This window comes from Crinia signifera, chromosome 11, assembly GCF_055691185.1.
Source record: "Crinia signifera chromosome 11, ASM5569118v1, whole genome shotgun sequence".
Lineage (NCBI taxonomy): Eukaryota > Metazoa > Chordata > Amphibia > Anura > Myobatrachidae > Crinia > Crinia signifera.
In genome coordinates, this window is record NC_139227.1 from 27922116 (window position 1) to 27940809 (window position 18694).

Below are 18694 nucleotides of genomic sequence, written 5' to 3' on the forward strand. Positions count from 1 at the left end.
CAACATCTCCCCTTGACCTCTCCATCAGGTTTGATAAAGATCCCATTGAAGTTGCCCATTGGGTATTTGCTGGACCTGTATTGCAAGGAGGAAGGGTTGTACTTTGCACCTTAATCCATACATGATGCATTGTAACACTGCCCCCTAGAGATAACCAAAGATGTGACACCTTTAAAGCCATTATTGAAATATTTTATTTTTATCAAAAGCAATAAACATGTACAGATGTACGTGTGTGATATACAGTATGTGTGTGATTTATATATATATATACATATATATATAATTAGTTTAACTTTGGTTTGGTGTAAGTTTTGCTTGTCTAGAACATATTCCCAGCCTCTAAATGTCATCAATATATCACCTCACCAGACGACCTATGGTAATAATTTTTTTCTGAGAAACTCCTAAATTATGGTTAAATTAAAACTGAACCGGATTTGTTTTCTGTATCATATTATAGAGCTTAAATATTTGGCTCATGCTGTCCAGATAGTGGACCACGGTTAAACAGCAAGGCTTGAAATGTTGCTAGGCCTAAGCGAAATGTGTCCTGAACAAAAGGTACATTAAATGATATACTGTACAAAGTAAAAAAATATATAAATGAGCCTGGACATGTGTGTGCTTCTTGTAATCAGGAGGGAAGACTCCCAATTGTCCAATATTTGTGAGGATGCAGTCAATCCGATCACTGGGCGGTGTGAATAGGTCCTAGGGATGGACGCTAATTGCACTGCGTCATTGATGCTAAAGTATACTAATGCCGCAGGAAAAGACAGACCTACAATGCCAGCAGGGTCTATCTCTCGCCCTGAGTAGTGCAGGTACGAGGGCACTATGTGTGTGTGTGACAATGTGGTGCCGGAATTGGCTACGTTCCTAGCACTAGCATCACTGCTCACAACCCATATATCTCTGCTTTGGATAGGGGCGACTGGGTGATGTTCTGAAAAACAGGGACCATACATCTGTGCTCCAAGGTCTTGTATACTATATAGGGCCTGATTCAGTTTTGATCGGTCGGGCCGAATTTGTCTCCGTTTCCGATGGTGCGGGTCTGTGCATGGGCGAATATGCACATGTGCAAACGCCTTAGACGAGTATCACATTCGCCAAGACGTTTGCAGGGAAGGAGGCAGGCAGGAGAACGCCCAGTGTTGTATGGGTTTCCCAATAACACCGCTGGGCATTCCCCTGGGAACGCAGGCGTGTAGATACCTGCGTGGGCGGGTGGCTGATGTCACATGACGTCAGCGCCCGCCCAGCATTCGGACGGAAATGAGTCAGTCTAGACCTGTCCAAACTGTGGCCCTCCAGCTGTTGTGAAAATACAAGTCCCATCATGCCTTGCCACAGTTTTGATATTAGGGAATACTAAAGCTATGGCAAGACATGCTGGGATGTGTAGTTTCACAACAGCTGGATGGACTAAGCACATAACCGCTTCTATGGCAATACAATGCTTCCGAATGGGTCATATGTAACGTATACACATCCAGGCAATATCTGCTGGACTGTAAAATAACATAAGCAGAATGAATGTGACTGTTAAAGGGTTGTACACGGCCGGCTGCAGTATACTACCAGTATAATGTCTTGGTGTTTCATGTAAGAGTAGCTAGCTATACATATTGCTGCGATTAGCGTTCTGCGGTACGTATAGAATGGGCAGCTGGTATTATATTAGCCCATTCTTACAGGTCCCTGTTGTAGCTCTCTCCTTTCCCTGTATGCACGCACAGCTAGCACCACGCTGGCCACATATAATATAATCAGTAAGATGGCAAAGGTTGCCGCTCCTCCGTCTGTCCCGGCCAGGTCACAGTTCATCCAGGTGAGGCCATTCCGAGCGTACAGCCTCTCCCGCCTCTTGCACACGTCTGTGGAATTAATTTGGAGAGCGAAGTGTAGAAACACCCCCACAGCGACTCCATAACCCAGCACAGCCACGGAGCTGAAGGCAGCCTCAAAAAGAAGCCACCTGTCAGAGAGGCTGAGCAGGGGCTTGGCTCCGGCTGCCAGCATGGCCAGCGTCGTGGTCCCCATCAGTAATGATACGGTCAGACCCCCGTATATCAAGGGAGACCGCAGGAGTGTGAACTCCTGGTCCAACTGACGCACGTCCTTCAGCTCCTGTCCCTCAAATGGGTAATAGCCGCTTCCAAAGCCACCACTTGCCATGCCACCGCTGAACCCAGAAAGGACAAAGTAAGAGGAGATTATACAAATCAGAACCAGAGCGTTGAGGATCACCTCCAACATCTGCAGAATACCTGGGAGGGAGAGAGAGAGAAAAGGCTAAGATCCCACTTTCCATGTCCTTCTGCAAGACGCTGCATGATCCGGCCTCTATACACACATCTTGCAGGACACTATCAGAGAAATAACCACTATGTATGTTGTAGAGATAGGAAACTGTAGTATGATCTGCACCATCTCGCCCTAAAAGACTATTCCCAACGCTACGCTTTGTTTCATTTAAACCAGGCATTTCCAACCGTTGCCCTTCAGCTGAAACTACACATCCCAGCATGCCTTGGAATAGTTTTAGCATCCCCTAATAGCAAAACTGTGGCAAGGCATGATGGGACTTGCAGTTTGACAACAGCTGGAGGGCCAAGATTGGACATGCCTGATTTAAACAAACTCAACGTTCTCTGCAATGATTGAGCTTGCTTTAGTGATGGTTGCACTGTCCATGTTCTATCTGCTTATAAACCATGGGTATACTTTCTATGGCTTAAACACACACACCTGACACATGTAGATATTCCTTCTTCCTCCAGCCCTCACAAATGCTTCCAACGTGATGCTACAACGCAATGTACACAGTTCATTTTTAATTGAATTCACATTACTTTGTTATTAAATAAGGCTCCACCGTGTGTTATTGGCTAATTAATGACAGGACCACCGGTTGTGTAGTGGTCAGCACTGCTGCATCACAGCCCCGAGGTCTTGCGTTAATTCCTAACTAAGGGCCTTATTCTAGTTCACTCTTTCTGACAAAATCCTTCTTAGAGGGACAAAACCATGCGCACTGCAGGTGGGGCAGATGTTACTTGTGCAGAGAAAATTAGATTTGGGTGGGGTTTTACTTCAAAGTTATATTGCAGTGTAAAAATAAAGCAGCCAGTATTTACTCTGCACAGAAACAAAATAACTCACCCAAATCTAATTATCTCTTCACGTTTTACATCTGCCCCCCTGCAGGGCACATGTTATGTCCATCTAACAAGGATTTAGTCAGAAAGAGTGAACTAGAATAAGGCCCTAAGGGCCTGATTCTTTTAAGCCTCCCCATTAAGCCTAATAACTTTATGCTAATACCTCATCCTTAATGCTAACACTAATACCCTAACCCATACCCCAAACCGAATACCTTAACCCTGAAAACCTATTGGATGAAGTGCGCTATATAAATAAATCTGTTATTCCTAACCCTAAACACTAAGGGGGTATCTAATATCTGCCGCTATTTCCACCGGGTGAAATAGCAGCTGCCGCCTATTCAATACCGCTGTTTCCGACAGCATTGAAGGCAGATTCCCACAAAACAGATCCGACTTTAAAACAAGTCGGATGTGTTATGTCGGAAACGGACACGGATTGCCGAAATAATGGCCGTTTTTCGACAATCCGCGGACGATTCCACCAACACGCCCACTTTCCACACTCGACAGTCGGGACATTGAATACCGGCTGCCGAGTTTCTGATGAGCTGAGCGAAAATGGCCTGGGATTCTGACTGTCCAAGTATTCTGACAGTCGGAATGCCGGACTGAATACCCCCTTAATACTGTAACCCTAATCCTTAATCGGAAACCCCAACGCTAATATTCCCCACCCTCACAATCCTAGTCGGTCTACCACCCTTCACCTTAATCAAAACGGGGGTGGATCATAGGGTGGACAGTTATTAGGTCAACATGCAAATGGTCGACAATTTTTTTGGTGTCAATTTGTAGATTTCGACCCCCAATTAGTGCTCCACTTCGCTCGCCATGCTCCAGGCCAGGTGCCTCGTTGTGCACTACACACTTTACCGTTGACCAATCACAGTCCAGGTGCATGGTAAATTGAAAAAGTCCAAAATTTGGTAAAAAATCATGAAAAATGAATGTCGACCTTTTTATGTGTCCACTACTGCAACGTTAACCTTTTTCTTGTTTTCACAGGTTCGCCCTATTGTTCCGATCCCAGTTCAAACCCTGACCCCAATACTCAACCCTAATGCCCTATCCCAAAACTCTCATCTTAATAACTGCACCCGTCACATTCTCTGCTTCTATATCATTAACGCCGGGCAGATGTGTCATACAAGAGAGGGCAGGCGGATTCTGCAGCAGTCCTGTAGTGTAGCAGAACTGCATAGACAACTACAAGGAAAAGCTCTTACAGATCTTCATATGTAATCATAGTCCTCACAGACAGCAGCACAGCTCTACGTGAGGGAAGGGGGACTCCTAACACAGGAAGCTCTCTTACAGGCACTCCCGGATTCCTGAGACTGGTGTGGTGCTCTAACTACAACTATCAGTGCAGGGCCAGCCTGGCCGGCACCACCATAACTGTAGCAGTGTCCGCTAGCACAGATGCCGTTGGGCCTGATTCACACCTTTTAGCAAGACTGCAATTAATGCAGATGGACAAAATCATGCTGCACTGCAGGCGGAGATGTAACATGTGCAGAGAGTTAGATTTGGGTGGGGTGTGTTCAAACTGAAATCTAAATTGCAGTGTAAAAGGTGCCCATACACTAGTACGATTTGGGCCGATTTCACCCCGCTGCCCGTCCGACCTCCGGCTCGGGCCCCTGCCCAGCGGCAGGGAGCAGAGACGCATGCGATGTATCGCATTGGATCCTGCCACCCGGGAAGGTACCGCGCTGCTCAGGGAGTTGGATGGCCCATACACTGTTGCAATACATCACAGTAATGTATAGAATAAAGCAGTCTGCATTTATCCTGCACAGAAACAAACTAACTCATCCAAATCTAACTCTCTGCACTGGTTACATCTGCCCCACCTGCAGCATGGTTTTGTCCATCTGCAAAATTTGCAGCCTTGCTATAAGATCTGAACCAGGCCCTTTATCCCAATACAATTGTAACACTCTCTTCAGGACGTGAATAAATGGAAGTGGTAAATTATTGTTCTCTAGTTTATTTTGTATTATAACTTTATTTTTTTTACAAATACTTAAAAGCATCTCAGCAATATACAGTGCGACACGTTAAATGTATCTACAATCTGTAGCCAATGAGATATACAATATAAACTTATAAAAGGCTAGAACTCCAGCGTACTAACTGGCTTCTTTTTCATTCGGCGGACAGTCTGGAATCCCTTAAAGGCAAGCACAGCGCTCATGATGAACACGATTATTGCCATGCATGCAAACAGTGCGGCGGCGATGTCTGCGGCCTGCAGGGCACAGGTGAAGCCCTGGTAACCTTTGCTGCTATACAGAGCCTCTCGGTCTTTACACACTTGAGTGTTATAAGCTGCCAGCAGGTGCTGTAAGTAGAAGTAAAGAGCTGGGATGTAGCCCACAGCAATTCCAACGTCTAGTGCACACTCCACTAGGAGCCACACAGGCCAACGCCACGGAATGCGGAGCACTCCTAGGAGGACCAGCAGGCAACTGAAAGCCATGAGGGCGCCCCCGAAGGCCATGGAGGCTATGACTGTGGGGAGCTTCAGCTGGTAGAACTGGACGTCTAGTGTCTGAGCCTTCTCTCCATCTGCACCACTAAAGCCACTGTAGGCCCCACCATACTGGTAATAGTAAATGCCTCCCAGGTTAGTTATCCCCGTGAACCCCCCTGTGGAGTTGTAGGACACGGAGCAGCAGATCAGGATGAGCATGTTGAGTAGAACTTCCACAAGCTGACAGCAAGCTGCAAAGATTGAGAGTGGACAAGAGCAGTTTAGATCAGAGTGGATACAAAAGAATAAATAGCAGAATGTCCTTTCTACCTTCACACAACTTTAACTTCTACCTGTGCAAAGTATTCCTGCAAAGGGTTTATTTTTTTATATGTTCTGCTTTCTTTCTTATTGTACCGTAGACTTTTATATAATTACTAGTCACTATTATTTTTGGCTTTCTATAGATACATTAACTAACACTGTCCAGATGATGTCAATTTTGATGGCCTTGAGATACAAAGGGTGAAGCAAAGGTTACAGGTGGATGTTTTTCATGATGAAGCTGCAGCCTCAGCAAATGTGCTGTTCTAAATACACTTCATTATTTTGGTGATACAGGGGACTTAGTGCTGTGCCTCCTGGTATAGGGAGGGTACGTATCTCTACGCAGAACTGGCATTCTTGTTTGCGATTCATTTTTAATTCTTTGAACTAGTTCTGAAAACAGAACAAACTCTGTAAAATAATCAATGCAATAAGGCTTCTGAAGACTTGTCAAGAGTATGGAAGCAGAGGATGTTGTCAAGATCGATCCAGTGGTAGTCAGACAGTAGGTGAGCTGATGCGTTTCACTGCTGATCAACCGCAACTTCATCTGGGTTATTCCACACTAAAATGTGTCACCTGTACTACTTTAGGACTACCACTGAGCAATCTTAACCATAGCCTTAGCTTAAAGTGACTATAAATCTACCTTTAGGTAAGTAGACTTGATATAACTAGAACACCAAAACTTTCTTACCGTATATACTCGAGTATAAGCCGACTTTTTCAGCACATTTTTCATGCTGAAAAAGCACCTCCTCGGCTTATACTAGGGTGAATACGGTAACTGTAGTTTAGACTGTGAGGAAGTGGATCCAGGCCTAATGCTCCTTCCCACAGCCCTATTCCCCTCTAACTGCGCTGTACCTGCTCAGTTTGGGCTCCATCCGATAGCCAGATGACCCCTGAGTATAGCGCTGTTCATTGCAGACTTGGTGGACAGTTTTTCAGCTTGAGGCCTACCATGACTGGTAAGCTGGGGCCTAAATATTGGAGCCAGGCCGGGAATCGGGCTCCATGGCGAAAATCGCGGACTTTTACAGCCGGAGCTGCACCTACTGACCCTGGACCTTGAGGGCCTGACTACCCTGCTAAGGTTTACCAGGTGCCTGGATCCCTGTACACTCTGCTGGGCACTGGAGAGAGGTAAAAGGCATTGTGGAGGACTTGCTTCCTTCAGTGACAGCAGCCATCTTTGGATCAATCACTTTCTCCTCACTGTTAACCCCTCTACCATGGGTCCCACAACTTAAAACTCCCCTCAGTGTCAGTGTGTGTCAGTGTGCCCCTAGACCAGGCATTCCCAACCACGGTCCTCAAGGCACACCAACAGTGCAGGTTTTGTAGATATCCAGGCTTGAGCACAGGTGACTTAATTAGTATCTGAGGGATTCTGATTAAACCATCTGTGCTGAAGCCTGGATATCACTAAAACCTGCACTGTTGGTGTGCCTTGAGGACCGTGGTTGGGAATGCCTGCCCTAGACCCTGTGCATTTTCCACCCTAGGCTTATACTCGAGTCAATAAGTTTTCCCATTTTTTTGTGGCAAAATTAGGTGCCTCGGCTTATATTCGGGTCGACTTATACTCGAGTATATACGGTAGTCATATTTTTATTATAGGGCAATGAGGATGTACGTAGTCGCCACATGACTTTTAGTAAACCTCGCTTCAATGTTTGAGGTACAAAGTTCTACAAGAGATCAATGCACCGTAAAATGTCACCAGAGTATGATCCCAGCAAGAAAGGAAATGTCACACTGGTTATTGCACGTGCACCCTCTCCCTGCTCGCATACTAGAGGTAGTTATATTGTCACAAACTAGTCTCATTGTTGATGCATGAGACACGTAAGGAGAGTATTGGGCAACAACCTCCAATGTCTGTAGAGTATAGGTCCACTTAAGAAACCCCTTGTTCTCTTTTACAACTGATTTAATTAAATAAAAGTGACTTTGGGGACAATTCGGAGGTGGGCATTGTAGCACAGCCGTGATGTCTTCCTATGAAGCGTGAGGGATGCAATTTATATACCAACAGACAGGATCCCAATGGTCAGGTTGCCGACACCAAGATCCCTAAGACGACATTCCCGCCAGCAGGAATTCCAGTGCATAAGGTCTATTCTCCCTCATGGAGGTCCACGAGCCCCACAGAGGGGGAATAGAAGCTTGTGGCAAGCGCCGGGAGCCACCGCGCCCACAGCATGTTTAGCGCAGCATGGCAAGTGCAGCAAGCCCGCCTGGGGCCTCGTTGCGTTCCAGTCTGCTGTCGGGATCCCGATTGTAGGGAAATCATACCGAAACCCTGTGTGAAATTATGCTAAAGCCACAAAAGTTGCCTTAAGTGAAAAGTTGCCGCTGCCAATGGCGCATTGGATCAACTGATCTGAGTAACATCCCCAAACATCAACAAAAAGACCTGTTGGGGACAGATGCTTTTTCCTTTTTAGCAGATTTGGGATTATTAGTTTTATTTAAATAACAGGAAAAAAATGCACACACAGTGTTTCCTTGTTCCTGGAATGACGTTTATGGATTTTACTTTTGTTAAAGGAGACACAATGTCCAGCGGTCAGACCCTATAATCAGATAAGAGAACAGAGAAGTGCGTCTGTCACGCAGCCCCTTATTACCTCCCTACCAAGTGCTGACTTGGAGCTGCCCGACTGTGAAGCTGGCATTTCAACACTCCACCTGCAGAACTGGAAATGCCACTTTTGCTGAACAGTTTCTATCTACGGTTCAGTATCTGAGTTAGAGGCCAAAAAGCCATTGTTGTTATTTCATTTCAAGACATGGACGGGAAAATAGGAGTTACTGGATCTTGGCTTAAACTTTCACTTTTACATATATCAGGGGGGGGGGGGGCGTGTGGGGCATTCCTGAAAAGTGTTAAATAGGAGGAATCTGATGGATCGGATGCCAGCTACTCTTCTCTTGCCTTTGGGAGCTAAGAGGTAAGGGGGGTCGGGGGTCACGCCCAGGTGGGAGGGACAGGGACGTGATTCTTTTGCTGCCCATACACTTATGCGATGGGACATGAATTGTTGGACATCGGGTGCTGGAAGAGGGGTGGTGTGGGGCTGTGTAGGCGGGACCGGAGCTTGTCAGCAGCGGGACTTGTCAGCAGCAGCAGTGACTTTGAAACTCTGGACGGCCCTCTGATTGGCTGAGGCCACCTGTCTAACTGGTGGCACATCTGCTGCCGCTGCCGAGTCCCGCCGCCTGAAAGCTCCACCGCTCCGGTCCCCGCTACACAGCTGCCATGCCTCCCCAGCCAGGTACCGGCTCCCCGCCAACGCTCTGGTCCCCATCCCAGCCCCGCTGCCCGAACCCGCCGCTGATTGCATTCGAGCAATTTGTGGTTTAAAACCACATGCGATTGCTCATGCAATTCGATAAATATTATGTGAAGCTCATAATATCTATCGATGCGACATTCGATGGCGTGCCTGCGCATCGCGTTGAATGTCAGCTTAAAAATGCATGCAATCATTCGATTTATTGGCCAGATGTGGCCGAAATCAAACGATTGCATGCGATATCTCCCATATGTATGGGCAGCATTAGAAATGCATTTTCACAGCCCTGCAACATACAATTGTTTTCTCAAACATCTAGCCTCAATATGCCATGCAATGCAAGATGCCTGGCATAAATGTGCCACCAGTTCCCAACTCTGCTAACGCCCTTTTGGTTGTTGCTGAAAATGCATCTTTTACCCCTTTTCCACCGACCTAAAAATCCTGGGTTTTTGCATGTGAACCCGCACCAACCTGGGATTTTTACCTGGGACTCGAGCTGTGTATTTAGCGGGTAAAACCTGGGCAACGAGCCTTGGAAACGGCCCTTACCTGGGTTTATCGACCTGGGCAGGGGAAGCTGGTCATTGTACCGGCGCCTCCCACCCGACACTGACTTCCCCGCCAATGCCCGCATATAACTGTCCCCTGCCGGTGCCCACCCACCACAGACCCCTGACGCAAACCCCCCACCGCTGACTCCAGACACTGACCTCCCGAGCAAACCCCTGCCACTGACCCCGAAATTGACCTCTCCTCCTGCTGCCATGCTTTCCCTTTTCAGTGAAATAGGGATCAACCCAAGAAAAACAGTGGAAACGGGGACATGGGAAGGAGATCCACTAAAGTCCCGGGTCAAAATTCCTGTGTGAGACCCGGGATTTTGGTGGAAAAGCGGCATTAGTTGCAACACATGTGGAAGCTGTGGCTGCTACATTGTAGCATTGTGTACAGAATGGGTGTGGTATGGGGCTCCGATAGTCGGGATCCCGACTGCCTGTACTCAGACAGCATGGCGAGCGCAAAGAAGCCCCTTGCGGGCACTCTGCACTCGCCACGCTGTGGGCACGGTGGCTCACTACGCGAGCCACTTATTTTATTCTCCCTCTATGGGGGTCGTGGACCGCCACAAGGGAAAATAGCCGTCGGGCACCCGGTTGTTGGCATTTTGACAGTCCGTATCCCGACGTCGGGTAAATGACAGTCCGTATCCCGACGTCGGGTAAATGACTGTCGGGATCCCGACTGTCAGGAACGCGTCCGGCATCCGTACAGAATCAGAGACTCCGTCACACACAGATATACAAGTGTCATGTCACATTACTCAGCACAACGTCCTTGTGCGTCCAAGTCATTGCGTTGCGACAAACACTTTTTCAGCATAAAGGCTAACCTGATCGTACCCACAGTCAGCGGTCACACTGCTTACCACGGCCAGTGCACAGGTATTTGCACTTATGACAATCCAGAATTCCACCCGGCGACTCCGGTTCATAATATTCCAGGTCGTTCATCTGGCCATCATGTGGAGGAAATGTTCTACGGGGCACAAAGTAATAACTATGATAAGTAGGTAGGGATGCAGGGCACCCGTCTCCTGCACACATCTCATGTTTGTATGCACTGGCAACTGTGAATTTCTAGGCTGCGGAATTTCTCATCATCGCTGTCGCACAGAGAAGTAGGAGGCCCATCGGAGCCATGGTAAACTCATATACGCAGACTACACATAATAACTAGGAGCACTGGCTGCTGGGGTAGCACTATGGCTGCAAAAACTGGACACAGCAGTGCGGACGCAGGCGCTTTTTTCTAGGTACATGATCACAGCTTATGGCATATACAAACCTCAAATCCATCCGTGACATTAATGCTATATTACTGCGACTCCCAATTACCTTCCGCCCCATCGCAACTGCACCTTCTGTGTTTCCTATTGGTACGCACAAGTCTGCGCAGGGGCGGTTTTCCAGCCTACAGACGTGCGAAGCAGCCGCCCAGAGAATAGAAAAGACCCCTGAAGCCGTTGCAAGGTTCTCCGCAACTGCACGCATATATGGGGGCAGATGTATTGGGTGCCAGACAGTTTCCTGACAGTCGGGATCCCGACAGTCAAAACCCCAACACTCGGGGTCCCGACGGCCACCGGCTATTCTGCCTCATGGCGGCCAGTCGGCAACCCAAGGCGGGACCATATACCACACCCGATGTATTAAGCCTGGAGAAATGATAAAGTGGAAGCTCAACATGTAAATTTACTAAAGTTTCTAGAAATGAAAAGAGAGGATGCTGCCTAAAGTTCAATACACACTAGAAGATATTGTGCGAGATATCATTCATAAAGCACTTTACTGTGTATGCGCAGTATTGGTAACGATGCACGCTCCTGCGCATCGTTAGCGACATTGATATCTTCCAGACATGCAGCTCAATTCGGCCAATATTGTACTCATCGCTCAGTGTGGATGGGGGACAATAGACATGAGCTATATTGTCCTGCTGCACCCTGTGCCCCGCCCCTCACCTCCAGCATCCGACCGCTGGCTCCGCCCCCGGCACCCGCAGCTATATTAGTAGATGGCCACTAATGCTTATATTAGTACATTAATGACCACTGGCCACCAATGTTTATATACTGCACCCTTCCCACTGCCCACCAATGTGCACCATGCAGGAACATGCATGGCACTCACTGCCCCCCAATGAAGCATGCATGCACCCACTCGCCCCCAATGTCTACAATGCATGTTTGCAGCATGCATGGTACCCACCGCCCACCAAAATATAACATGTAGGGATGAAGCATCCGGGGCTTGATTTCAATCCCGGGAATCAGGATCTGCTCTGACCTGTGCTTTTTCATCATCATCCTCACTGACTTTAACATCCCTACTGACATCACTGGACCTGTGTCCACTAATCTTCTTACCCTGTCCTCCTAGTATGGCCTCTGTCAATACTAGGACATTGACAAAGGCAATACCCTTTGACCTGGTCTTCACACACCGGTGTGATCCATCTGACTTTTCCACCCTCTCATCTCCTCGTTTCCTCTCCACGCACAGACACAATTCAGATTCCCTCAACCCCGCTATCTTATTCTATCATCATCCTGCCCCAACCACACGGCACCCCATTATAACGGCATCATCACCTCCACTCGATTCTCTCCCTTACTACCACTGACTTTGTCTCTTCCTTCTTGACATGAATTCCCCCTCCGTCCAACATCAGCAGCCCCACCAGCCCAAAGATTTAGCTTGTTTTGCCCCCTTCACTAGAGCAAGCCCCCTTACTCTATTCCCTTACTCTCTCTGACCGTGCAAAGCTTCCAACAGGCCACATATTCATTAAAGCGAAGCCTTCTGCCACATAACCTTCTGTCGAGGTCACTCTCCAAACCGCTGCCTCATGCCTTATCCATCTGTGCCCTACATACTTCCTACCAATAGGCCACCCTATTGCTCGGTCTTATGTCACCCGTCTTTCTTCTGTTCCCTCGAGATTGGTGGGATCTCTTCCCTCCCGTCCTCCTAGCCATTTTGACTGGCTCTTTAATTGCAGCTCTCTCCTACTCAACGCCCATCTATACCCGAACCTCTTCTCACTCGTAACCTGTTAATCTTTTCCAAGGGCTGCCAACCCCTAGTACACTGATGGCTAACCTTGACACTCCAGCTGTTGTTGAACTACACATCCCAGCATGCCCTGCATCAGTTTTAGCATGGCCAAATAGTAAAACTGTAGCAGGGCATGCTGGCATGTGTAGTTCAACAACAGCTGGAGTATGAAGGTTAGAAATTACTGCCCTAGTAGTACGCTGATTACTCCTTTGCTTTCCTACATCTCAGCTGTATTGTGTACTGAGGATTTTGCTGCTGATCGTTACCTCTGCTCTGTTTTCGTTTTTTGTTACTGTTCTAGGTACCATGTATTGTATGTATGGCGCTGCTAACCACGTGTGGTGCTTTGTGAGTAAAATATAATAATAATAATCAGCTATTATTCCGAGCCTATATCCACATCTGTCCAATTTTTTTGTGCTGTGCACGTAGTGGGGGATTGTTTTATATTCTCACCTATTTTCCTGCCCGGATAGCCCACATGTATTAGCGCACAAGGATCTGTGGGTATTTCACAGTTCATTCTCCACCCTTTCCGTGGTTTTCCACCCCAGTCCTCAATTACCCTCAACAGGTCATGTTTTCTGGATTTCTTTAATAATGCAAATGTAAGTTAATCTATTTCGCTAGATGAGTAAATATCCCACCTGCTACCACAGGCAGAATTCCTGAAAACATGACCTGTCGAGGAAATGAGGTTTGGCCTGAAAATACATTGATATATTTCATAATATACTCAAGTGCAACACTGTTATATATCTAGACTGCTAAGACCATTTGTTTTTATGAAGTATATTCATTCGGAAAACCTGGCATGTTTTAGAGCGCTCACAAGCTTCGTCCTCACCTCTCAGATGGGTAGTAATGGTCCGGGTCCTTTTCCGGATGGCCCTGTCTATCTATGCTACGTGGATAACGTTCTTGACGTCTTTCCTTATCATCATTTCGGCTCCTCTCTTTGTGATAGTCGTCTCGTTCATGGTAGTAACTCTTGTCTGTGCTATAACTGTCTCTTTCCTCGTAGTGGTTCCGGGTCCTCTCGGACGGACTCCTATCTTCGTGGTACTTATCTCTCTCCCTATAGCCATCCCTACTCCGCTCCCGCTGGCTTCTACTCTGCTCCTTTCCCTCATAGTGGTGGTCCCTCTCCTGATGTCGGCTGTGACTTCTGTCATCGTGGTGTCTACCATGGGGCCTCTCTTCCCGGCGGTCGTCTCTGTCCTGATGCCGGCTCCGACTGCGCTCATTCTGGTGCCTACTCTCACTCCTTTCATTGTTATATCCGTTCTGAATTTCGGGGTTTCCGTCACGTGTACCGGTATGGCCACTTCTCTTCTCGTATCTGGGTTTTCTGGGGGCCCGATTCTCCCCATCACTTTGATAGGGACCAGAATCTACCATGGTCAGACCTATAAAAATGTACAGATATAATTAGGCTTTACACAAGAAACCTATGGCTGAAATTAGACGGACGAACGGCCCGGCAAGTGTTAAACTTGCCAAAGCCGTTGGTGGCCACGGTATGCACATGCCCAAATACGCGCTTGCGCAGACCCCCCACCATTGGAAAGGGACTGAATTTGCCTCATTCCGAATGGTGTTGAATCACCCCCATTGTATTTGATTAATTTGTGGAACTCTCGTCCAATAGTGGCAAGTGCAGGGGATGTGGTCCTGCTCCACAGCAAAAGACCAAATTTAGGGGCATCATGCAGCCGCTGCAGTCATTTTATTAGGGAAGTGAGCAGGATACGGGAAACATAGAATCTGACGGCAGATAACAACCATTTGGCCTATGTAGACTGCTCCTTTTTTAAACATATTGTACCTCAAACCATATTTGATTTTTAAGAATATAATTCTGTCGATCCGTTCATGTTTAAACCGCTCTACTTGGCTGACCGGACCTTCCATAGGCAAATATGAAGAAGCCAAGAAAAAATTGGTGCAAACCGGACACATATATATATTGCCCATACAGCCAGGAAAATAAAGCTGGTCACACATCAGAAAGACCTGCTTACAATCATGATTGTGTCCAGATTTCCCTTCAACTCCCCGGAAGAATTTGTGGTTTTTGGACACACAATGGGCCGTATTCAATGCGGCTGGTGAGGGGGTTAAACGGCGATGATTGCCGAAAACAAGCGATCCTCGCTGTTTAACCCCCACGCCGGCCGCTCACCCTATTCTACGTACCAGGTGAATGCTCGCTGTCACAGGACGGCAAGGATTCCCCCAAACAGTGAGGCTTGCGGCTAATGCAGGAAGCTCACTGCATTTAGCCACAAGCATCTCAGTTTTAGAGCCCGCACACGCAGTTTCCTCCTCGCTACAAAAACCTAGCAAGGGGGAAACGGCATGTGCAGGGGATCAGTTGAATACTGACCTTGCGAGCTGTGACAGCGAGCAGTCAGCGCTGCTCACTGTCACAGCTTGCAAAAACCATTGAATACACCCCAATGTATTCACAATGTGCACACAATCTGTTGTACAACCCAGATGCTGCATACACCCAAGGGTCAGTGCTAGTTGTCAAGGGGTCAATACTCATTGCCAAGGGGTCAATGCACGTTGCCATGGCTTGCATAGTGCTTTGCTCCCTGTCAGATGCTAGAGGTTAAATATGATCTCTAGAATCTGTCTCCTCCGAGGCGGAGGAGTGAGGGGGAACGCGGCGGCGGAGGATGGGGGAGTGTGGGGGAAGGCGGCAGATCTGTCAAACAACCAATTGAATGTGCTTAAAAGCACATGCAATCTGGTCCCAATCACGACTGATCAGACATCCAGCAGGTCGGATTAGAGGACCAAACATTCGACCCACAGGAACGCACACTGCACACTATCTGTTTTGCAAACCCCTCGAGATTGTATGCTTGGGTACAATCTCGTTCTAGTGTATGGGGACAGGGAAAACACACAATGCAATTTGTAACAGACCACATCAATTATTTTGCCACCATAGTAAAAACCCTCCCACCTTTCTCTCAGATGTCTTATAATATAATAATATAATGGTACTAGTAGCAGTACAGTATTGGCAGTAGTAATAGTACTAGTAGCAGTACACTATTGGCAGTAGTAATAGTACTAGTAGCAGTACAGTATTGGCAGTAGTAATAGTAATAGTAGCAGTACAATAGGAGTAATAGTACAGTACTGGCAGTAGTAATAGTACTAGTAGCAGTACAGTAAAAGTAATAGTAAAGTACTGGCAGTAGTAATAGTACTAGTAGCAGTACAGTAGGAGTAATAGTATAGTATTGGCAGTAGTAATAGTACTAGTAGCAGTACAGTAGGAGTAATAGTATAGTACTGGCAGTAGTACTAGTAGCAGTACAGTAGGAGTAATAGTATAGTACTGGCAGTAGTAATAGTACTAGCAGAAGTAACAGTATAGTAGTGGCAGTAGTAATAGTACTAGTAGCAGTACAGTAGGAGTAATAGTATAGTAGTGGCAGTAGTAATAGTACTAGTAGCAGTACAGTAGGAGTAATAGTATAGTAGTGGCATTAGTAATAGTACTAGCAGTAGTACTAGTAGAAGTAACAGTATAGTACTGGCAGTAGTAATAGTACTAGTACAGTAGGAGTAATAGTATAGTACTGGCAGTAGTAATAGTACTAGTAGGAGTAATAGTATAGTACTGGCAGTAGTAATAGTACTAGTAGCAGTACAGTAGGAGTAATAGTATAGTACTGGCAGTAGTAATAGTACTAGTAGCAGTACAGTAGGAGTAATAGTATAGTATTTGCAGTGGTAATAGTACTAGTAGCAGTACAGTAGGAGTAATAGTATAGTACTGGCAGTAGTAATAGTACTAGTAGCAGTACAGTAGGAGTAATAGTATAGTACTGGCAGTAGTAATAGTACTAGTAGCAGTACAGTAGGAGTAACCCGTGTCTGTCTAACCCTCCCTTTTTAGAATGTAAGCTCTCACGAGCAGGGCCCTCTCTCCTCATGTGCCTTTCTTAGAATATATAAACCTCTGCCACCCTGATGCTTGCTTCAGTGTCCTGTCCCCCGATGCAACTATCCATATTTACCATGTACTTGTCCTAAACTGTCTTGTGCTGTAATTCGTTATGTGTTTTTGCTCATAACTATGCTCTGTAAAGCGCTGCGGAATATGTATGCGCTATATAAGAAACTGTTAATAAATAAATAAATAAATAAATAAATATAGTACTGGCAGTAGTAATAGTACTAGTAGAAGTACAGTAGAAGTAATAGTATAGTACTGGCAGTAGTAATAGTGCTAGTAGCAGTACAGTAGGAGTAATAGTATAGTACTGGCAGTAGTAATAGTGCTAGTAGCAGTACAGTAGAAGTAATAGTATAGTACTGGCAGTAGTAATAGTACTAGTAGCAATACAGTAGGAGTAATAGTATAGTACTGGCAGTAGTAATAGTACTAGTAGCAGTACAGTAGGAGTAATAGTATAGTACTGGCAGTAGTAATAGTACTAGTAGCAGTACAGAAGGAGTAATAGTATAGTACTGGCAGTAGTAATAGTGCTAGTAGCAGTACAGTAGGAGTAATAGTATAGTACTGGCAGTAGTAATAGTACTAGTAGCAGTACAGTAGGAGTAACAGTATAGTATTGGCAGTAGTAATAGTACTAGTAGCAGTACAGTAGGAGTAATAGTATAGTACTGGCAGTAGTAATAGTACTAGTAGCAGTACAGTAGGAGTAATAGTATAGTACTGGCAGTAGTAATAGTGCTAGTAGCAGTACAGTAGGAGTAATAGTATAGTACTGGCAGTAGTAATAGTGCTAGTAGCAGTACAGTAGGAGTAATAGTATAGTACTGGCAGTAGTAATAGTGCTAGTAGCAGTACAGTAGAAGTAATAGTATAGTACTGGCAGTAGTAATAGTACTAGTAGCAATACAGTAGGAGTAATAGTATAGTACTGGCAGTAGTAATAGTACTAGTAGCAGTACAGTAGGAGTAATAGTATAGTACTGGCAGTAGTAATAGTACTAGTAGCAGTACAGTAGGAGTAATAGTATAGTACTGGCAGTGGTAATAGTACTAGTAGCAGTACAGTAGGAGTAATAGTATAGTACTGGCAGTAGTAATAGTACTAGTAGCAGTACAGTAGGAGTAATAGTATAGTATTGGCAGTAGTAATAGTATAGTAGTACACACAGTAGCAGGTCATATTGTAACACTTAAAAAAAACTTTATTTTGTTAGTGTAAAGCGTATACGGTAGGTAGTGTATTGTACATCTGCTATAGACACCTGTGAGGCACAGAGGCCCCAGTCACAGGGATATACTAAAAGGATGATCACAAAAAGGGATGATCAGGATGATTGCCTGCAGTTCCAGTTCACACCTCCTAGATGTCACTATTTTTTTTTTTTACTTTAACAGAATATAGAAAATACAGAAATCATATTAAGCTTTTCAATGATATTTATAGTTAAAAAAAAGTTACAGGATTTATGTACCATCTTTTCTATTTACATGGGATGATCACGTTTTTATCGCAGATAATTACACCTGGGACAGTTTTCAATGCGTTTCCAGGGGGATAATGGCTATAACTTTTATATTTACATGGGATGATCACCTTTTTATCGCAGATAATTACACCTGGGACAGTTTTCTTTGCGTTTCCAGGGGGATGATGGCTATATCTTTTCTATTTACGTGGGATGATCAGCTTTTTATCGCAGATAATTACACCTGGGACAGTTATCTATGCGTTTCCATGGGGATTATGGCTATATCTTTTCTATTTACGTGGGATGATCACAATTTCATCGCAGATA

General features: G+C 45.8%; 1 protein-coding gene across 4 annotated transcripts in view; it reads right to left on the reverse strand.

Moving 5' to 3' along the window:
• MARVELD3 (MARVEL domain containing 3) overlaps positions 1–18694 on the reverse strand; it is a 25489-nt gene continuing 6795 nt past the window's right edge. The window contains exons 2-4 of one of the 4 annotated variants that reach the window (XM_083165142.1): positions 13758–14319; positions 10717–10826; positions 1–2276 (exon numbers count right to left, since the gene is read on the reverse strand). In XM_083165142.1, the coding sequence (XP_083021268.1) occupies positions 1687–2276; positions 10717–10826; positions 13758–14311 (1254 nt within the window). In that variant the 5' untranslated portion in view covers positions 14312–14319 and the 3' untranslated portion in view covers positions 1–1686. Of the gene's footprint in view, positions 2277–5063; positions 5907–10716; positions 10827–13757; positions 14320–18694 lie in introns of those variants that run through there. The other 3 variants (XM_083165141.1, XM_083165140.1, XM_083165139.1) reach the window with 3 other exon arrangements.